We start from the raw sequence: 19,035 nt of genomic DNA, 5'->3' as shown, positions 1-19,035 counted from the left end.
AATAGATCCCTGTGATTGATGTTACTTGTCAGCAGGGAATTTAAATTTAATTCACTTTGGCTACTGAAAGTTTAAAATCACCATTATCTTAATAACTTTGTTTAAAAGCAGAAATATTCATCTCTGAAGATTCGACATGGCTCTCTAGATCAGAAGTCACATCAACAAGGTCACAGTCTAGAACTTAACCAAGTGACCTCTCCAAAAGGTCATAGTTTGAGATTTGACTAGTACAGAGATTTGAGTGATTGTGTGAATTATTTTTGGTTTACCCATTGCAGGCAGTGGGAGTACATTTAGGCTATGTAAAGAAAAAAGCATTAAAAGTTACATCACTACAGGTGGTTTTATTGTTATTTTTTTAATTATCACTTTTAAAGGGAATATGAATGAGAGTGGTAACAACTCACCAGAAACTAAGAGTTTTCACCTCCTCAGAACCCAATGTCATCAGTTTACAAAGTTAGCACTTTGAAGTAAAATGAAACTATATGGAAAGGAGGTTTTGGTGCCTATTATATGTCATTATCACTTTTTTTACATGTTTTGCTACAGAAATTATACAGAAAATAGTTTAAAAGGGCATAAGAATTTGTTGTTCATTTAGCGCATTTAGCAGTGGGGGTTCAATATAACTTCTCCCTCCCAGGCAATTATAAAAGCAATTTACTTGTGAAATGGGAAAAGAAAAGGAAAAACCAAATCAATCATTCCTGTACCAGAAAAGGTTAAGCCAAAACCAGCCTTTAGGGCTTTAATGAGTATCACCCTATAGAAAACTCACAGAGGAAAAGAAAAAAACTTGTATAAATTATTTTATTTATTATTGTAATTAGAATTCACAATCAAAGTTGTCTTTTCACCGTCCGTGTTTTGTTAATGTGAAATTGTAGTTATAAGCAAAAGTTGGTTGCCTAGGGAACAATAATTGTATATTCAGTTTAACAGAAATAAAAGATTATTTGTCTTAAAATGCAAGATTGTTAAATAGCCTCTCGCCATGCAGTTACATTATAAAAAATTTTTCATTTCAAAAGTGGAAATTTGCTTGTGCTGTTGGTATGTTTTAAATGCAGTATCAGCTCCTTAAAGAAAAAGCAAAGTGATCTATAGAGTAGCTCCCCCTGAAAGAGGGAATTTAAATTTACAATTAACATGAAAATCATGTAGTAGACATCTGCAGGAGAGTTGTTCAGCATACCTTACCCAGCTCTTATTCAGTCCTTAAAATACAAATCTGAAGAAACTTGGTAAGTATTTCTCCTTGGCAGCTTCACTTTCCCACATCATGGAAATATAGGTTTGCACATATACATAACATGATAATAGAAAATAAGATATAGTAAATGAGATTTCTAAATTTCGGTTCTAAGTCTCCTTGTCGATACCAGTAGATCTACAAGAAAAATTAAATAAAGGTTTAAGTAACAGCCACTGCATATCAGAAAACTCATTCTTTTTCTGCTCTGACCAATTTAATTTCACTAACATACTTTTCCCCATGATGAGAAGTGTCTTTGCATAAGGCCAGGTTCATTTCCAGCCACCATATCAAAAAAATCATATAATGATTCAGAAATGCATTATAAATACAAAATAGGGTTTATAAGACATATATAGTTCATTAAACTAAATCACTGTTGTTAGCCTAGTTCTGGTTTTAGGCAGGAGCTATTGAATAAGATACGGGTAGTGGAGAACATTTCTGATATTTTTGTTTCTAAGCCTCCCAAAATGTGATGGATCTGTTTCTCAGGTCAGAGTCCAGCACCACCTGCACCAGATTTGTCCCCCATTTTAATTGTAACTCGATAAGGATTCAACACTAGTTAACTAAAGAGCTATCACCAAGCATAGGATCCAAACCTAAAAAAGTGCTAGCTAGAGAGGCAGGCACTGGGAGACATGGACCTAGCAATATTGTTTTGTGGAGAAAAGCTGGCTCTAGTGGTGGAAATGGTGTTGGAACATTATGTTTGCCTTGACTTTGTTTTGTTTTTGTTTTGGGGCCACACCCGGCAGTGCTCAGGGGTTACTCCTGGCTGTCTGCTCAGAAATAGCTCCTGGTAGGCACAGGGGACCATATGGGACACCGGAATTTGAACCAACCACCTTTGGTCCTGGATCGGCTGCTTGTAAGGCAAACGCCGCTGTGCTGTCTCTCTGGGCCCTTGCCTTGACTCTTATGAAAACTAAACAGAGGTGGAGGGCATATCTTGCATACCTGAGGCCAGGATCCATACCCAGCACCACTTGCTCACCAGCTTCAACCCCAAGCAGAGCACTGGGAAAAGTTAGGAGCAGCCTTTGAGCACTGCTGGGTAGGTTTTGACCCAGAAGCAAAACAAAAATAACTATTCTGACAAGTATAGATTAAAGTAGATAAACAAGTCATTACCTAACTTTTAAGCTTTACATGTAGGTCCCTTGAAGGAAGAGATTTATCAATCAAATCTGTAGGACAAACTTTTGGAATTTTGGAGGGGAAAATAAGAAAACAGACCCATTAAAAAAAAGCTATAATTGAGAATACCATCTATAGGCCCGCAGTTAAGAATTCTGCCCTAGAGAATACTATCCTCAGCCCTCGAATAATCCATTTTAAATTCTAAATAGTACTCACAAGTATGCAGGCAGTAATACTGCTCAAAGAGATGCAGACAGCAAAAAATATATTCAGTGGTTTTGGAGGTAGTTGAGGGAAAACAAAAGCACTGATGAGCGTTACCTGCATAAAGAGAAATTACATAATTCCAGGACCTGATTAGTCTGGAGGCTAGGCAATGTGTTATAAAAATTTTTCAGAATATAAAGTATTTCTATCACGAAGTTAAACATTCAAACATTCCTTATTGAATGTTTCAATAAAATATAAAGAGGCAAAACAAAATACAAAACAGCAATTAAATTTCTAGATTTTATCAAATTAAAAGAACATTAAACAATAAAACCTCAAAAATAACTTGTTAGCAAGTTAAAAATTGAGGGCCAGAGTGATAACAGCAATAAGGCATTTGCCTTACGTACATCTGACCCAGGAACCCATATGGTCCTACCAGGAGTGACCCTGGAGCACTGTCTTGAGTCAGAAATATAATACAAAGGTTAAGGCTCTTGCTTTGCAGCCAACCCATGCATGGATTCAGATACTTAAGGCGCACCACCAGAGTGACCTCAAAGTACAGAGCTAGGATTAAGCCCCTAAATATAGCCCTAAAACAAAAATAAAAGCAATCGAAATGACTATACTGGAAAAAGACAGGCTCTTCTAGGAAATCATAGATTCAAACTCTACTAAAATGACTTAAATATAATGAAAATGTGCCACAGAATTATTCTCAGATAATACTACCTATTGTGAAAATAGGAATCTATTTTATTATAATCTCTAATCAAAATAACCTGCAACTGAAACACAATTAACTTACAGTATTAACAGAAATGGTAGGTTATAACAGAAAGGAGTTGCTAGCAGTCATTGATATTTAGAAATTTACTAGAAACAAATAAGTTATCTGACTTAAACTATTTCATATAGTCAAGTGAAGTTGAAGGATATGGGTGGAAATCAATGCAGCTACTCCAGTTACCAACTGGCTTCATGTGACAGTAAAGTTGGATTCAAATGCTTCATATATACTGGCTCCTTTAACTTTTATTTTTGTTCATTTGTTTTTAAATAATCACTATACTACAAGTTTTCCAAACTTTGGCTAACGTCTAGATGAGACACATAATAAAGATACTTACAAGAATCAATAAGGATGTAAAGCCGCCAACAACTAAATTGATGATTCGATCCTGAAAGAAAAGAGAGTTTCTGAGCCATGTGATGGATCCTTGGCACTTTCAGAAAAGTACAGCGTTACATAATGGGGTGATTTGGAATGTAGAAATCAAGATTCTACCCCCTTTGAGCTTTATACATACATAAAACCAACAGACAAAGCAAAATAAAATGGAATGCCAGAGTAGAAAGTTTGGGAAGACAGGAACAACTAGATCTGGAGGTTTCTAAAGGAACAGGATATTGTTTTTGATTACAATTTAAGATAGGGAAGGTCTGAATTTAGGGGCTAGCATGTGTAAGTAACAGTATGAGCAGAAACAAAGGGACAAAGGCACTATCATAAGCAGCCCAGTGTTTTGGGAAGAAGAATCAAAAATGAGGTAGGTGATGTCAGAGCACCTTGAAACACAGATGGTAATCTAGAAGCAATCTCAGACTTAATCCGGTGATTTTCTAATTTAAAAGTTAAGACATTCTCACTGAACCATTCTGTCATTTCCATCCCCCTCCATTCACTAACTCCAGAGATAATTTGAAATAACGTGCAAGTATTATTTACACGTTAAGATAACATGGTTTTAATGACCTAATTTGGAGATATCAGATTAAGTTTATTTTTTAAAAAATCAAAAATTATTTTTCAAATAATATTGCTTTTAAGACTTCTGTTTATCTCTGAAGAGAAAAATAACTATGAGTAGTCAAGAAACAAACTCAGAGATGCATAATGTGAATAGGAACAAGCAAAGAACTTAAATACTCAATTCCAAATTGTAAGATTTCAAAGAAGTTATGAGTTAAGTAGGCAATGGTAGGAATGAAGAGTGAAAGGAAAGCCACGTACTCTGTTCTGTGTCTCATCAATTTAAGGACAAAACCAAGACTGGCCAGACCTATTCAAAGGAAACTAACTTCACTCACACCTTTACTAAACTTGGAGCTTTGACAACACATATCACTTGGATAAGAGGAAGTCTACATAGGAATGTGAAATTATAATATTATAATAAGTTATAATAATTATAACTTATTAGGAAGCTAAATGATCTTTAATAACTTGTTGCCAGTCTAGACAAAATGTGTTTAACATAAAGTTGCTATTAATAACTAACAGATTTCTATAGGATCACCATTGTTTCTCTTTGGTGAGAAGAATTCAACCAAATTCAAGTCAATATCATCTGCTCCAATCTTTGCAAATCCAGGATTTGCTAAAGTTTCCTTGTATCCTATCAGCTGTCAATCAATAAAGAAGTTGTTCAGGTGAGAGGTAGTCAAGAACAATCACTACCAAACAAAACACCAAGTTGCTACCTGGGATCAAACAGGAAAAAAATAACAGGGAAGTGACCAATAATGAGCTATTCTTCTAAGAACTCTTCTAAAACTTCCAGTGATAGAGGAATTAAGACTATGTTACAGAGGGCAAAACACTCAAAAATGGGAACACTTTCTATCAACACCAATAAATCGTGATAGGATTCAATGTCAACAGTAGGTTCCATTTGTACTCATTGTAATACAACTTAAATATCATCAAGCGGCAAATGCTACCTCAAAACAGCAAAGCACTAAAGTAGATTGTTTAGGAACAAATATTTCCTCAGATTTTTTTCCAGATTGTTAAATTTATCCATACAAGCACAGTTTTCATCAAGCTAATGTAAGTGTACACTTTAAAGACTTATTTTCATGCCTGCCCTGAATAGAATTCTAAGTTATTTTAATGATTTTCAGTTATTGTTATAATGCTGTGGTTCTTGTTGGTGTTCCCAAAATGTAAAGACTATTTAGGATATAGTAAAACTATTTCTTAGAGTTATTCCTCCAAGTCAAGGCTAGTCCTTGACTTCCAGCCATATCAAAGTGACCATAAATCCAGGCCTAAAGAAATAGCCAGTAACCTTGGAAGACCACACCCATATGCTGTTTTTTAAACTATTTCCAGTTTTAGTCTGGTCTCAGAGTGTACTCCATAGCTAGGAGTGTAAGAAACCCTGAACTACAGCCTGGCCAAGACCTATTACTAAACCAGAATATATCATTTAATGCCAGCAGATATTCTGTGAGCATACTTAAAATTAAGAACACACTGCTGATATGTTTAGTCGGTTACTTCATTCTAAATATCGCTAAGTTCCAGTCATACAGTATAAATCTTTTCCTGGACCCAGAGGTTGTTTATAAGAACTTTAGCAGCTACTCTAGTTCCAGATTTACAAAGATAAAGGATCAACAAAGAATAATTAAATAGCTGCTTAGCATTTCAAAGGTAACTCCTAGAATGAACATATTCCAAATCAGATCTAGATAGAGGAAGGAAAAAATGCTGCATTTAAGGTAATTTCCATATGTATGCAATCTATTAATTCAGTAATTAATTTCTCACAGAAACTAGCAATTACTTTCCCAGTTTTATATTGACTTATATTGACTAAAGTTGCTTCTTTCCAGAGCTTAGACCTGCATTACTGCTTATTTTCACACTCAGGAAGCAGAACAGATTAGAAGCAGACTTGATCCTTACCTGGAGAGGATAGGGCAGGAAATTAGGCTATGCTTCCCAAAGACAAATAGCAACAAGAGACCCATTAATAAGTGCATCTGTGTGTACAAGTACGAATACCCTAACACATCACAAGGACCAAGAACAATCAGTGCTGGTGGGGATGTGGAGAGAAAGGAACTCTCACTGCTGGTGGGAATGCCATCTAGTCAGACAGCCTTTATGGAAAACAATATGGAGATTCCTCAAAAAGCTGGAAATTGAGTTCCCATATGATCCATCTATGCCACTCCTATGGATATAGCCTAAGAATACAAAAATACAAGTCAAAAATCCCTCCCTAACATCTATATTCATTGCAGCACTATTTACAATAACCAGACTCTGGAAACAAGCAAGATGCCCTTTGAAAGGCTAAAGAAAATGTTGTACATATACACAATGGAATATTATACAGCCGACAGGAGAGATGAAGTCATGAAATTTTCCTATACATGGATGTACATGGAATCTATCATGCTGAGTGAAATAAGTCAGAGGGAGAGACACAGAATAGTCTCACTGATCTATGGGTTTTAAGAAAAATTAAGGACATTATTGTAATAATCCCGAGGCAATAGGGGGCCAGAAGAACTGGCTCACAATATAAAGCTCATCACAAAGGGTAATGCACTGTGCAGTTAGAGAAATAACTACACTATTATGACAATCTTGATGAGTAAGAAAAGTAAATGCCTGTCTCATACAGGCAAGAGATGGAAAGGAAGGGGGGAGCATTGGTGGTGGGAATGTTGCACTGGTGAAGGGGGGTGTTGTTTATGACTGAAACCCAACTACAGTCATGCTTGCAATCATGGTGCTTAAATGAAGTTTTTATATATTAAAAAAATACCCAAACATATATACTGAATACAAGGTATTGTAAGAAGGTTCTAAATGAATCACCTCATAAATTATTTTAGCACTATCTCAATGATATCATGAGTTTACCTATTTGTCCTTTTCTCTATACCTGCAGTATTTTGACCTATAATATACAAACCAGCAACTGAAAAACATTCTACTAATACTAGTTTATGAGATATGTTTTCTTTGCTTTCTATTAGATTTTGGGGCCTTACTCTATGGCTGAAAGCTAGCCCAATGCAGAGTTGTGCAATCCTCTCACATATACCTTCCCAAATAAGAGGCAAAGCAGTCATGTACTTACGGAAACTTCTGCCTGTACAAAGATGTTATCATACCAGTGGGTAGTAGCACTGGTCATATCTCTGCCAACAACAATGCAGCATGTATTAGATGTGAATAATTCATCTCTAAGTTAAAATTTAAAGCTCCTTTTATTAATTAAAAATTAATAGTGAGGTGTCCTTCATTGTATTTCCATGCCTTTTATTGGGATGATTATCACACTCTCCAGAAAGTGATCTGAAATCAACACCGGTTCCTGGATTCTAATTTTGAAGTCTATTTATAATCATTATAAAAATATCCTTATAAAAACAAGCCCCCCCCCAAAAAAAAAAACACAGATGCAGAGAAAAAGTGTAGCAACTCCTCCTAGCTCATTCCTTCTAGGATAACGAAATCTCAAGAGCAATGGACTTCTCTGCCAATTCTGCACCCATTCTCTATTAAGTCTCAGCCTGTATATTCTCTCTTATAGAGTTCATCTTGGCTACCAAGATCCCAGATTTTTACACTATAAGAATAGTATTTCATTTATCCTGCTACAACATATTCATTCTCCCCTCTTTAACTGTTAGGAAGATGATAAGGTAGGATAAAGAAGGATGATCAGGGATGAAATTGGGGGATGGTTGTAAGTGGTAAGTTCAAGGAATTCTCCCTGAAGATGTGACTGAGAAAGCAGGTATCTTTTTAAGAAAAAGGAATGAGACACAAGTGCAATAACCTTGTGATAGAAGTGGTCTCAAAGCAGGGAGAGTAAGGCCAGAGAGAGAATACAATGATGGGTATGGAGCTTACTTAGCATATAGCAGGCCTGGGTTCTATCTCTGGTATCCTATATGAAGCAGCCCTGAGCCCACTAGATCTAATCTCTGAGCACAATCAGGAGTAAACCATGAGCACCAGCAGGTGTGGCCAAAAATGGGTCTCTAGAAACAGGGACAACAGGTCAGGATTATTTAATTAAAACAGAAGATGGATGAATAAGGAAGAATTTAAGACCTCTCTATCTTCTCTGTGATAATTATATGCACCCTGATAAAAAGATAAACTATCCAGCACAGGACTTCTTCTGAAATATGGTAGGTGTTGAATGGCATTAGGCACTAACAAAGCGCTCTCACACAGACACACACGCACACCCTCTTTCCCTCCCTCACTCTCCTTCACCTCCCCCCCCCCAAGTCTCCTGAGGAAAGTCATGCTACTTAGAACAAGTATTTTTGAATCCAACCCAGTCTTTCCTCCATTATTCCTCTCAAGTTCCCTCACCACTATCTGAACTCTCTTGCCCCCACCTCTCTATGTTTGTGATTACTGATTCTTCTCTGCCTATCAAAAAAAAATTTTTTTTTTTTGGTGGGAGGCACACCTGGTAGCGCTCAGGAGTTACTCCTGGCTATGCGCTCAAAACCCGCTCCTGGCTTAGGGGCCATATGGGACACCGGGGATTGAAATGTGGTCTGTCTTGGATTAGCACGTGCAAGGCAAATGCCCTATCGCTTGTGCCACCACTCCAGCCCCTGCCTTGCACGCGCTAACCTAGGATGGACCAAGCCAGGAGCGATTTCTGAGTGCATAGTCAGGAGTAACCCCTGTGAGTCACTAGATGTGGCCCAACACCCCCCCCCCCCCCAAATCCTAGTAAGATCAGAGCTCAGTAGACTGGAGCTCATACTTGGCATGCTGGAGACCCAGGTTCAATCCCCAGTGCCATCAGAAGTGATTCCCCAAGAGTAGCCCTGACTTCCACCTACTGTAGCACAAAAATAAAATCTTATTCTTGCTTCTAGGTCTAAGATTCAAAGGCTTTTTAATTCCCTTTCTTTAAAGTTCCTGGCACTTTGTCTTAAAAGGTTTGATCCCATTTTATATTGAGTCCTGACCTTTCCAGCCAAGTATTCAGGTCACTGTGGACAATATGAGAATGCATGAAGAAAGACAGTCCAGTCCATTCAAAGGAAATGTCCAATAGCACCACCACTCCCTACCATTGTTAATTTACAAAGTGATTCAGACCCTAGAGCTACATCCTCTAACTTAGCAGCCAAAGTTCAGCATTTCTCAAATGCAAGTGTTCTGGAACCATAAATAAAAGGCTACTTCTCAGAAATGACTTCTCTTTTTCTATTTCCAATCCACAAGGGGAAAACTTTTTTATAGGAAAGCTCTGGAAGTGGCTCAGTGCATAGCTCAAGACATAGTCCTCTAGGAATAAACATACTGAGAGGATACAATACTCGGAGGTCTGTGCTTTGTGAAGCAAGAAATCTCTGGTAGGAAGAGAATTTTCCCTGGTTCCTCCAGAACTGTAGGTCTTGTTTAAGGAGACTGCTCTTGCTGGAATCCAAGATAGCATTCATGGGGGGAAATAAAGGGATACCATGCTGACTATAATAAATCGTGAGCTCTGACCATAGGTACTGCCTGACGGAATTCCCAAGGAAACACAGGACTCTGACCATGCCAGATGCAGGGGATGCATGTGAAAGGGCTTTGAGAACACAGATACACCCATACTACTTGAGAGGAAATGAATAAACATTTTTAATGTTCCCTTATTTTATACATTCGCAAATGTTGGGGTTGTATCTGGATCATACTGAGCAGTGCTTTTGGGAACCATAAAGTGCAGGATTTTAACAGGTCAGCCTTAATACCTGTACTCTTGAGTTTAGTCCTCAGATTCACATTTTGAAGTATTTTCTGAGCTCTGCACTCAGAAATTACTCCTACCAGGCCTGGGGGACCATATGGGATACCAGGAATTGAATCTGGATAAGCCAAATCCAAGGTAAATGTCCTACCCACTGTGCTGTCAGTCTGGCTGCCACAAATAATTTTTGTAGAACTATACTACCATATACTTCAGATAGATACATGCACTGGAAACAAGATTTTCCAAGTAAAACCACCATTTATCATAGGAAAAGTTTTAAAAATTGTTCCTTCAGAATGGGACACTATTTTGGGGGTGGGTGTTGGATTTGGGAAGTTACTATTTAAGTTCCTCAGGCTATTCCTAGCTCCATTGTCTGGGATCCATATGCAGTGCCAGGAGGGTCAGTCATATAAGTGAGGCCAGAATTCTTAACAGAGTTAACTCGATCTATTCTACCATATGCCTATGGCCTTGGAAAAATCATTTAACTTACAATCTGTATTTGAATACGTGTGACTGTTGTAGTGATTGAAAAAAAGAACAATCAAGCCCCTACAACAGTGACATTTTGGAGGGAGGCACATCAGTAAATGATTCCTAATATGGCGTTGATGTGATTCCTACCATATCTAATAGGATAGCTGACCACTGAGAAATTAGGTCTTCAGAGATAAATAGGAATTGAGAGGGCTCCACATCTGGACCCCAATTTCTTGGGAAACCTCCACTGCAAAAACATTGACACTCCCTGAAGGGCATTCAGTTTCATCAAGCCACATCTTTATGGCAGCTCAGCAAATAACACAGTACTTACACCTGACTAATATATTGCAGAGACATGCAAGAACACTTCTAAAGAGAAGTAAACTCAGCAGACTATTAGCATGTAGAAGCCAGGCCTGAATCACAGAATTAAAAAAAAAAACAACAAACAGTATTGTCTATTTACAACAGCCTCCTTTTGGTCATCCAGAGCAAGGGGTAACTTAACTGCCCAGAAATCTCAAGTACCCCTCTTATCTAGGTCTGCAGGATCCCATCCTGAACATCAGCTCCCACCTGCTACTCTTGGTTCAAGATGACCCACAAATGTAGGTTACTTTTTGTTAATATGAAACTCTCACAGTACTTAAAACTACAACACATAATATTGAGCTTTGGGGAAAAAAACTGCTTATTACCAGAAAGGCTAGAATAGAGAAATGAGGTCATGGGTCCTATATACTCAAGAAACCTAAACTCTAGGGAAGCCAAAAAAGCCAAGGGTCGGGGTACCGGAGAGATAGCACAGCAGTAAGGCATTTGCCTAGTATGTAGAAGGATGGTGGTTGGAAGGAATCCCGGCATCCCATATGGTCCCCAGAGCTTGCCAGGGGCGATTTCTGAGCATAGGGCCAGGAGGAACCCCTGAGCGCTGCCGGGTATGACCCAAAACTCAAAAAAAAAAAAAAAAAAAAAAAAGCCAAGGGACATCTTTTACTGCCAGCCTCATAGGGAGGAAGCATAGGTATAGGCTGGTCTATAAGAAAAATTCTAAACAGGAATTAAGACAGCAGTGTTCAGGTGTTCAGTGTTCAGGTATTTGGAAACTTTGAGAGGTGCTACAAAAAAGAGAAACAACTTTAACAAGACCAGCTGAAAAGTGTCTGAAAAAGCAAGAGCCTAGATTGAGCATGCCTGGAGTATGGGTGAGACAAGAGGATACCAGCCTTCCCTGTGCACTGGACACTCCAAAGATGCAAAGGCCTGAGCCCAGCCCCCAGAAAGCAATGATCTTTCAGAGTAGAGAAGAAAAATGTCACAGACTCTATCATCCAGCACAAGACATGGCAACCTGAAAGTAACTTTGAAGGCTGAAGAATGTGCAAGAACAAAGTCCTACCTCTGAACTACCTGCTGTTTTCTAAGGGGGATAGGTGATGTGACTCAGATTCACCCAGAAATTCTATCCAGCAGCAAGAGCCTGCATTTTCACATGAGAGCCTTTTGGGCTGTGGCAAGGTAGGGAACAGCTTAGGCACACAACAATCTCAGCCACAGCTTTGCTCTCCATCAAGCAACAAACCTCTATGCCACCACCCACTCAAAAAAACGAAAGCATGAAATAACACTCTAGTTTCAACCTACTGTTTGCAGAAGCCAAAATCTCCAAAATTGAAATGTTTACATTGGACTACACATCATTTAAAAAAAAATGTTTTTCATTGGTTTTCTTGTTTACTTGCTTTCACTTTCTCTGAGGGAGAGGGGGAAATAAAGGGGAAGATATAGAAAAAATACTTTCTTTAATCTTCAGGGAGATGCTAATCAAAACAACAAGATACCATCTCACACCACAGAGACATGTACATATCACAAAGAAAAAGAACCACCTGTGCTGGTGGGATTGCAGGGGAGAAAGGGACTCTCATTCACTGCTGGTGGGAATGTTAACTGCTCTAGCTTTTTTGGAAAACAATATGGCCATTCCTCAAAAACTAGAAATTGAGCTTCCATTGTGATCCAGCAATACCACTCCTAGGAGAGCCCAAACACAATGCAGAAGAGCCGTATGCTCTTCTATGTTCATCTCAGCACAATTCACAATAGTGAGAATCTGGATACAACACAAGTGCCCAAAACTGTAGCATGTCTACACAATGTAATACTATGCAACTGTTAGGAAAATTGAAGTCATGGAATTTGCTTATTCATAAGTAGATATAGAGTATTATACTGAATGAAACAAGTCAAAGGGAAAGGGATGGACATAGAATGATCACATTCATTTGTTGAATATTAAGAAAAGTAAAGTAATTTGATAATAGTAATCCAGAGACAACAGAGATGAGGGCTAGAGGACCAGTCCACTGTAGGAAGCTTGCCACAAATAGAAGGGAAGCACAGTTAGGGCAGAGAAGGGAGTGCTAACACAATAGTCAGAAATGATCACTCTGGTCAAGATCTGGGTGCTGAAAGGAGATAAAGTGATAGGCATGATACCCCTTCAGCAGCAGTGTCTAAAAGCATTAAAAAAAAAAAAGTGGGCGGAGAAAAAAGGAAAATGTGTGCCCTAGAGGCAGACAAAGGGTAGAAGGGAGGAAATGTAAAGGGTGTTGTACATTATATGACTGAAATTCAAATATGAAAATTTTGCAACTGTGAAAAAAAATTATTAACAATCTGTAACCAGTGTTTAAAGTAATTAATTTTTAAAAAGACAACGCTTTTCATACTTTCTTTGGTTTTGGTGTGTTTTGTTCGTTTATGCAACACCAGAGGACAAAACCTAGGGACTTACTCGTATAAACAAGCACTCTACTGCTAAACTACATATCTGGCCCCATATCTATATTTTTTGCTTTTGGAACCAAAGATCTAAGATTCTGGATCCTTAGTCTGGACCCTATAGTCACTTCCTACAATGATATCCCATTATCTGCTAAACTTAGTATGTGTACCCGTACTCCAAAGTTACTCACTCTTCTTATATCACATCCAAACAGGAATAAAAGGACAGGAATTACTACCAGCTTTTCTTGTAATAAAAACCAGTTTTCTGGTAGGTTAAGATTTAAAAATGAATTAACACCACATCACCAAACGCCACATTTCTCCTTGTCCATTTTGCTTTCTCACATGGACAACCACTGACTCTCTCCCAGATTCACCAGTACACACTAGCTAAAGATCACTTCAAATGATTCCACAGCCAGCAAACAAATCAGGAAATCTAGACTGACTCTCAAGTCCCAAGGATAACTCAGTGTCCTTCCATTACCCATCAATAAGATGGTCCATTTGTGTACTGCCCTGAAACAGCTTTCAACTCACAACAGGAAAGAGGAACTGCCTTAAGCTTATACCAGTGGGGAGGGAACATGCAGGGTTGGGGATTGCTAGATATTTCTCCAAGGACGTTTTGTAAAATCCTGGTTCGTGAATTTTGGGAGCCTAGAAACTATGCCTAGAATAAAAATGCTAGCTTCCAAACTAGTTCAGAAAGTACTATTTACCCACTCTCTCCAACTAGTGTCTTGGAGAAAAATAGTATATTAGAGGTTCTGAGAAGTTCCACAGGAAAGAAAAATATTTCCCACATAAGACTGAAACCACTAGAACTCATAATTCACTTGCTTTACTATAGGACAAAGCTAAGTGTAGACCTGACTGTGAAAGCTCAAACTGAGACAGGCTTAAGTAAAAAAGCAAACAAACAACAACAAAACACCAAACACATGAGATTTCCAATATTCAGTCCAAAAAAAGAACATAAAAACACCTCTACTTTTTATGTAGATCATATAACTCCATGACAACATTATGGTTACTGAGTAAATGGATTATATTATGAATATATGGATTTAAATGAAATAAAAATAGTATCACGTGGGCCAGAGAGATAGCACAATGGTAGGGCTTTTGCCTTGCACGCAGATGATCCAGGACAAACTGTAGTTTGAATCCTGGCATCTCAGATGGTCCCCTGAGCCTGCCAGGAGCGATTTCTGAGCACTGTTGGGTGTGCCCCCCCAAAAAATAATAATATCACATGTTATATATGCTGCTAAAATATTTCTATGTGACAATGGTCCTGAAAGTTTCTAGAGGACAATGCTGCTTTAGAATTGTTAAACTATAATAACACAGGTTTACAAAACTAAGTTATTCAACCAGAAAGATAGTACAGCATGTAGGGCCCTTTACACTGCTGACCTGAGTCTGATCCCCAGTAGTACATATTGTCCATAGAGCCTTACCTGGTGTGGGGGGAAAAAAAAGAGAGAGAAGGAAAAGGGACATCATTTTATCATAGTACCTATTTGTTTATCACCTGAATAAGATGCATTATAACACAGAAGTTGGAAACAGGTTTCAAAAAATAAAGGCCTGACAACATTGTTTGGGATAATTAAAACAGCCGGTTCTCCATAGCAATATACAATTTTATAGTTTTCTAATAAATAGGACTCTCTTTTCATCTATTATCCCTTAGGTATTTATTTAACCTTCATTCATACTTTGCTTCATGAAGACACTGAAGATCAAAAAACACCTTGGGTTTGGGAATTGAAATCACTGTGTGCCAAATAAAGGTAACACAGAATTCTTTCAGCAGTTGCCCCTGAGGGTGTAACCACGACCCCCTGGATTATACCTGTATGGTTGTAGCGTATACTCTAGTATCCTTCTTCACTCCATGACTTTGGACAAACCACTCTGCCCAAATCCTGTGAAAGGGCCATAGTAGATATGTGAAGGTCTAGTGCAGTGCAGAACCCATCATTTACAATCAACTCATAAAACATTACCAGAGGAAAACTTTGTGACTCAACAAGTAGCCTGCTTGAAGGTTCAGCTTTCTGAGCTATGTGACAGGAACAAAGTCCATCTTACAAAGGAACAAATGGTCAAACAAGAGAGGGAGGGTGATATATCTGCCTTAAAGAAACCAAACTACCCTCCAGACTGCATTCGTAGGCCTAGCCATTTCTGCTTTAAAATTAGGGACAGCACTCAAAGCTCTGATCTGTTATATACTATAAATTGACAGGAATTATTCATGGTTGTTCTGAGATAATTAATATTAATAAATGCCCAGAAAAACTCATCAGAACATAATAGGAGGTGGGTTTTCTTCTCTGAAGATCTTCTCTTCAGCTGTGGTAGGTCATTACTACTAACTACCCTGCATAATAGAGTTGTAAGTCCATTTTCCCAGCCAGCAAAGGAACATGCTCAATGGCAAACTGGTTTTTTTTATTTGCTTTAAAAAAAAAAACAAAAAACACAGATGCTCCTTCAGATCTTGGGGATTTTTCTCCCATCCTCAGACCAGAGGTTTCCTTTTCTCTGTACTACCACAAATCTTTCTCTTTTAGGTTTTACCAAGAGGTGCTCAGGTGTGCAAAAGCATACACTCCTGCCTTCTGAGATACCTCTCCCAAGGTCCATTACTCTTTTAATCATCATCTTGTTCATCCACAGGACAGGGCTAAAAGGGCAATTTTGAGAGATATGAAATTATATACAAATTATTCTGAACTTTTAAAGGACTAAAGTTCTTTAGTAATGCCAGGAATAAAGGAAGCCACAAGTATGCAATCAACAGGTTCATTTAACATAGAAATCTGGGGCCAGGATCTGGGACTAGAGAGATGTACAGGTATAGATAGATAGGGAGTTTGCCTTGCAGGTGGTTGAGCAAGGTTAATTCCCAGCAGCCCATAAGGTCCCTGGAGTCCACCACTGGAGTGATCCCTCAACACAGAGCTACGAGTAAACCCTGAACATCACAAAAGTATGGAACAAGCCCTCCACCCAGATAATCAATAAATCAATTAAATAGTAGTTCTTCAGTTTCCAAAAGATCATAAACAGGAAATTTACATTCATAGACCCAGCCCAAGCTCTTTCTAAGTGATAATAGAAACCAGGTTCAATAAATCACCTACCCGTTTTCAGAATCTATGGGCTTAAAGGAGACTACAAGTTTGCATCACTCCAATCAAAGCACTGAGAGAAATATACTGAACCTCTTAGCTGTAGTGGCAGGCAGCTGGAAAATCAAAACTAACTCCAGCAGGTAGCAAGCTGCTTCCACTCTCTCTAAGATCCCAAGGAACCACCCTGGCTTTCTGGGGCTTCCCTCCCCCAGAGCCTAGACAAGGATCCCCAAACTGCTGCCCGCAGGACATTTATCCCACCAGAAGGGTGTTTTTGCAGCTGCCTGTCCTGCTTAGCTGCCTGGTCCAGGGCCAGCCCATAGTGTGCATGTGTGGGATGTGTGCCCTCACTACTTCTCTCAGTCTGGGGTAGGGGTCCTCAAACTTCAGCCCACCAAAAGCAGGCCCACAGTTCCCACTGAAATACTGATAAGTTTGTTGATTTAACTTTACTTGTTCCTCAATTTAAATTCTGTATTTGTTCCTTTATTTTTTTTTTAACTTCAAAATAAGATATGCGCAGTCTGAACAGGAACTTGTTCAGATCAGGGACAGTGAACTGGTCCCGTTTAAAATGTTTGAGGATCCCTGGTACATACATCTGCAGCCCCCTTCAAAAAACAAGAGCACTGTAGGCTGGAAATGTACAAAACCGGGGTGGGGGGTGGGGGGGAAAGATGCATCTTCTTAGAGAGCCAGCTCAAAACAGTAAGACACTGAAAAGAGCACAATCCACACAGAGTTTAAAACGTAAAGCCTTAGTCCTGTATCAGGCGGACAGCCCTTCAAGTTTGAGCTATGTCCCAGGCTGCCAGGAGTACAAGTTCCCCTTCTCTGCAAAAGGGGCCCCTGCCAGAGCTGAGGAAGTGCAAGTTCAGGGCTCCTTTTTGAGGCCTTCTTAAAAGGCTAAAAGTCAGGGGTCAGAGATCTGGGAAACCACTTCCTAAGAAAAGAAAAAGAAAAAGAAAAAGAAAGAAAGAGAGAGAGAGAGAGAGAGAGAGAGAGGAGAGAGAGAGAGAGAGGGAGGGAGGGAGAGAGAGAGAGGGAGGGAGGGAGGGAGAGAGAGAGAGAAAGGAGAGAGAGAGAAAGAAAGGAGAGAGAGAAAGAAAGAAAGGAGAGAGGGAGAGAGAGAGAGAGAGAGAGAGAGAGAGAGAGAGAGAGAGAGAGAGAGAGAGAGAAAGAAAGAAAGAAAGAGAAAGAAACTGGCCAATCTTGCCCAAACTACTCAGAAAGTTAATGCTGAGGACAGGAAAACAGCTCTTGACTGCTGGCTCCCGGACATCACATGACGAAGCTCGGTAAAGACTCTGGACTTCTTAACAGCCTTAGAAAAAGTGGATTACAGCTCCATAGCTCCCCAAGAAATCCCTTTGATCCCTGCCGGGCATGGAGTGCCATCAAAGCAGCGCATTTCACACCCTCTTCACGGCCCCACGGCAACTGGGAAACGGAGAGCGTCAGCGCCTCTCCGGCTCTTGGGGGGCCGCCTCCGAAGTCCACCTGCATCCAGGCTCCGCGCCCCGCGCTCCTCCCCAAGGGGGGCCCGCGCACGCCACACAGGGGCCCCCAACTGCCTCGAACTTTCAACTCGTTCCCTCCCCATCGTCCCCCATCCTGGAAGGCTCCCGGCCAAGACCTGCCCCGAAGACGGAAGCCAGCGGCAGGCAGGGCAAACACTTGAGAGCGAAGCCGAGAGTCCAGCAGGGGAGGGCGTCCGGCGGGAGAAGGGGGGCGCCTCACACCGGCACCCCGGACCCTAGCCCGCCCGGCCGGGCACCCATCCATCCATCCATCCATGCGCCGGGGCGCCCCGCTCACTCTCCTGCCTCACCTTGGCCGAGGTCTCCCCGAAAAGAGGTCTGTTATCCAGGCCACTGGTGCCGTAAGTCCGGGGCGCGAAGTCCTCCATTTTGGGGTTCCCTGGCGTGCCCCCAGTCGCTCAGCGGCCGGCCCGCATCGCCTCCCGCAGCGTCCGTCGCTCCTTCAGGGCGCGCTCCTGGCCCGAAAGCCCGCGCTTTCCGGGGTCGCTCCGGGGCGGTCGGGGGCGGAAGCGGGGAGCGCTGGGGGGCGCGGGGGCTCTCAGAGCCGGGGCAGCAGGCCGCTCCGCCCCAGCCCGCCTCCCCTCATGCCGGGGAGCAGCCGCAGGAAGTGAAAGGCCACCAACCCGCGGGCCGAGTCCCCCGGGGACGCCTTCGCCGGCGCCGCACCGCAGCGACTCCCCCCAGTCTCGGCGCCTCGGCTCAGCTCGGCAGCTCGCAAGGCAAAATCTCGGCCCGACCCGGCCCTGCAGGGGATTCGCAGCCCTCGGGGGCCCCAAATCTCCGCACACGCCCCGCACAGCCAGTCGTTCGCGCCTTCCTTCAGACGATCATCTCCCGCAAACTCAGTTTTTCCACGGGGAGCACTTCGGGAAAAGTTTTCCTACAAGTCACCACAAGCCCTTCTGCACCCCTCTCCACCT

At 40.7% G+C, this 19,035-nt stretch overlaps 1 protein-coding gene across 1 annotated transcript; it reads right to left on the bottom strand.

Annotated features, from left to right (window-relative positions):
* Positions 1–802: 802 nt before the first annotated feature.
* TMEM243 (transmembrane protein 243) lies at positions 803–18,500 on the bottom strand. Its single transcript, XM_049771060.1, has 4 exons — positions 18,406–18,500; positions 3,751–3,801; positions 2,624–2,728; positions 803–1,396 (listed from the first exon to the last, which is right to left on the bottom strand). The coding sequence occupies exons 1-4, from the start codon at positions 18,481–18,483 to the stop codon at positions 1,274–1,276; spliced, it is 357 nt and encodes a 118-aa protein (XP_049627017.1). The 5' UTR covers positions 18,484–18,500; the 3' UTR covers positions 803–1,273.
* Positions 18,501–19,035: the final 535 nt, after the last annotated feature.

Source organism: Suncus etruscus, chromosome 1 (genome assembly GCF_024139225.1).
Source record: "Suncus etruscus isolate mSunEtr1 chromosome 1, mSunEtr1.pri.cur, whole genome shotgun sequence".
NCBI classification, from domain to species: Eukaryota; Metazoa; Chordata; class Mammalia; order Eulipotyphla; family Soricidae; genus Suncus; species Suncus etruscus.
This window is presented reverse-complemented; position numbering and strand designations above follow the sequence as displayed.